The 3,093-nt window shown below is 38.4% G+C and overlaps 1 protein-coding gene across 1 annotated transcript in view; it reads right to left on the bottom strand.

Moving 5' to 3' along the window:
* Positions 1-3,093, bottom strand: part of pkhd1l1.1 (PKHD1 like 1, tandem duplicate 1) — a gene marked incomplete in the record, with an annotated part of 50,388 nt that overhangs the window by 35,635 nt on the left and 11,660 nt on the right. Inside the window, 8 exon segments of the mRNA XM_032536077.1 lie at positions 1-94; positions 1,363-1,532; positions 1,736-1,899; positions 1,993-2,117; positions 2,288-2,402; positions 2,405-2,430; positions 2,707-2,817; positions 3,029-3,093. Coding sequence (XP_032391968.1) covers positions 1-94; positions 1,363-1,532; positions 1,736-1,899; positions 1,993-2,117; positions 2,288-2,402; positions 2,405-2,430; positions 2,707-2,817; positions 3,029-3,093 — 870 coding nt within the window.

Below are 3,093 nucleotides of genomic sequence, written 5' to 3'. Positions count from 1 at the left end.
CGTTCAGAGGAGGGGTGGCTCTGTAAGGGCGAGTGATGGTGACGGTAGCTGCTCCTTCTCTGTACTCAGCCATGTCCTCGCTGCTGTTGGACATCTATAAAATATACAAGTGGGGAAAAAAGGATTAAAAAGATAATTTTTCTAATCCTCAAGCATCTTGTCACAATCCTAAATAGATGTGACGCTTTTAACATTACCATAGTATAAGACTGAACCAAGCATTTTTTCCAAAATGATATCCTTGGTATAATTGGACAGACATCTTTCTCTGTGATCAATAGTTGGAACTTGTAACTCAAGATGGATCATGAATGAGATCATGATGTTATTATTATCAAGATGTGTATTTTCTTGTTGAGTTTTGTGTATTTGTATACAGCAAAGGTCCCTGCAATGTGCCTGTGGCAAAAAAAATGTAAAATCATAACAAATACTACAGAATGAGGTCATGATGGATTAATGTCAGATTAACTGATTTAGCTGAACAGACGCTACACCTTGCAGTCACACTTTTGTGACAGTCCTTATACCGCAGTCAGTCACTGCAACCGCTGCAATCTGTTAGGTAAATGATGACAGTACAGCATGACGAGGCATGAGACACATACAGGATCATTGTGGCGCCTCTCTGCACTTTAGGTTAGAGTATATAACATGGCCATGGGCTACAGAACATTTCCTCTGTTTTTATGAGTCCCCCTGCTGGAGGTGTTTAAATCTGACACCCAGTTTTCCTTGTGGAAAGTCCTTGTCTTTATAATGTTTTCCTGATAGATCCTAAACTTAAGTACATGCTTATATTGCCTTTTTGTTTTTTTTATTTTAACGGCACATTGGCGTATGGTTTAGTACAACTGTATCCTAGCAGAAAGTCTCAAGTTTGATTTCTTGAACGCAACATTTCCTTTGTGTGGATTTTATTTCCCAAGAAACACAAGCCTGGCAGATTTAGAGAGTCCACATTTTTGTTTCAAGAGACTGACTGCACTGAAGTAAATGGGAAAACCCATCTTCTCTCATTTACATAACTCAACACTTGTTAGGATCTTAAAAGTAAAAAAAAGAGACAATTTTGAAAAATATTGCCCCATTAGGAAACTATTAATGCTCAATGGGGTGTTTTGAGTTTCGGGGAGTGTCTGATTAACTGACAGGTGGTTGCTCCTTTCTTACTTAATTTTAGCTTTACCCAAAGCTCCACACCTTTGCCCAATTTTGGATTTTGTGGTTCTAAAAATGAAAATTAACCTAAACTATAAAGACAGTAAATCTGTGTTCTCCTGGAGTCTACACTGCTGCCCAAAAGAAATAAATATGACAAAATGACATTGTTCATGTACATACATTTGAATAATCAGTTACCTGCAAGAAGCCAACTCCTATCAGTGGAAAATCAAAGGCACATTCAAGTGGTGTGGCTTTGATCGTGTAGCTGATTTGTGAAGCAGTTGATGAGGTTTTGCTAACAGCGATCCCCTCAAAAGAACGACCAGAGCTTTCAAACGGTGGAGGCCTTCTCTTCAGGGGAACAACTGTAGTAAAACAATGCAGAGGAATAAAGCTGCTGCGTATATGAATACGTTAAAGTATTAGTGAGCAGCATTTGCACAGTCCTACTGTTACATAACATTTAATACAATTTAAATAAATAAGCAGAAAATTATTAAAATATAGTTTGATTGCACTTCTGAACAACAGTTGGGTTTGAAATCAAAACTACTAACAAGCTGTTTACCATTTTCATCATCTGTGGTGGGTGTCTTTCCGATGTAAACGGCATCCACGTAGAAATCTGCACCAGAGACGTCTTTGTAGAGGTAAAACTCCTGCAGACTGTAACTGCTTCCAATGAATTCTGTCTGCAGGGAACTCTGCAGATCCATGCATTTGTAATTCCATCTGTCAATAAATTATCACCTTTGTAAGCAACAACGTTGCTAAGACGTTTGCATATATTTGATAAATTAAAAGGACTTTGAGGTATTTACTGACCCTTGGCCCTTAGTGAACAGAGTGCTGATCTGTGCGGCCTTTGTCTGGTTTTTGCCTTGGCTGTCGAGGTAAGAGAACTTCATTCCAACTTTATTATTCAACATTCCCTTATATGCAAAGCAAAGCTACAGGAAAAAGAACGGAAAACATACATTAGAGATAGTATGAGCAACAATGCAAATACCAGTATGTTTTAGCACATTTTTTCAACTACTTTCTTGATTGCATTTATTACGGTATAATTTCTAACCAGCTTTACAAAATGAACAATAAATAAAGCAGTTGTGTGTTTTACCGTGGGAAACCTGTCCAAAGAAACTGGTCCGTAGTTCAGACCTGACTCTTGGTGTAACTGTCCTTGAAAAGAACCTCTGCGTTCTTCAGCGACCACAGGCCACAGAAAGCGTCTTTCACTGGAGTCCCTTTCTCACTATTAAACTGGTGAGTGCAAGAAATCAGAAAACTGTGAGAATTCAAAATCAGATGATCTCCAAGGAGTCATTGTCTGTGAGCTAATTCAAAGATGCAAAATTAGTGAAAAAGTATCCATTAAGTAAGTCAGTTTTGAACAGCATGGACACAGGAAAGGCTTTTAATTGTTAGTATTTCAATGTATGAACTCAACATACACATGCTTGTCTCCATGTAATTGTTGTTGTTGTTGTATCGCTCACTTTTACGAGTACAGACAACAGTCAGTACTTACTTACTGACCTGAGAGTTGTCATTTTCAAAGTCTTTGAAGTATTTCACATTAGTCCCTTCAGTTGTCAGGATCTCAGCAGGACACTCAGGTTTCATCATGTCCATTAGAGCTGACTGCACCTGTTCACAATCACACAAGCTAGATGTTAGCATTGCTGCTTCCTCAACTATTAGGTTTTTGCACAGTAAAGGTTGTGGCATCTGAAATTTCCTCAGTACAAAATGAGAAGTTAAACAAGATATTTTTAAGTCATTATCTCAAGATTTGTCCCATTTACAATAAACCACAGAATTAGGCTGGAATCTGTGCAACAAGAGAGACACAACAGACCTCTGACTCAGATGCATTGAAGACGATGGGCTTTGTAGGGATTCCCCCCCAGAACAGAGTGAAGG

Source organism: Etheostoma spectabile, chromosome 14 (assembly GCF_008692095.1).
Source record: "Etheostoma spectabile isolate EspeVRDwgs_2016 chromosome 14, UIUC_Espe_1.0, whole genome shotgun sequence".
NCBI classification, from domain to species: domain Eukaryota; kingdom Metazoa; phylum Chordata; class Actinopteri; order Perciformes; family Percidae; genus Etheostoma; species Etheostoma spectabile.
This window is presented reverse-complemented; position numbering and strand designations above follow the sequence as displayed.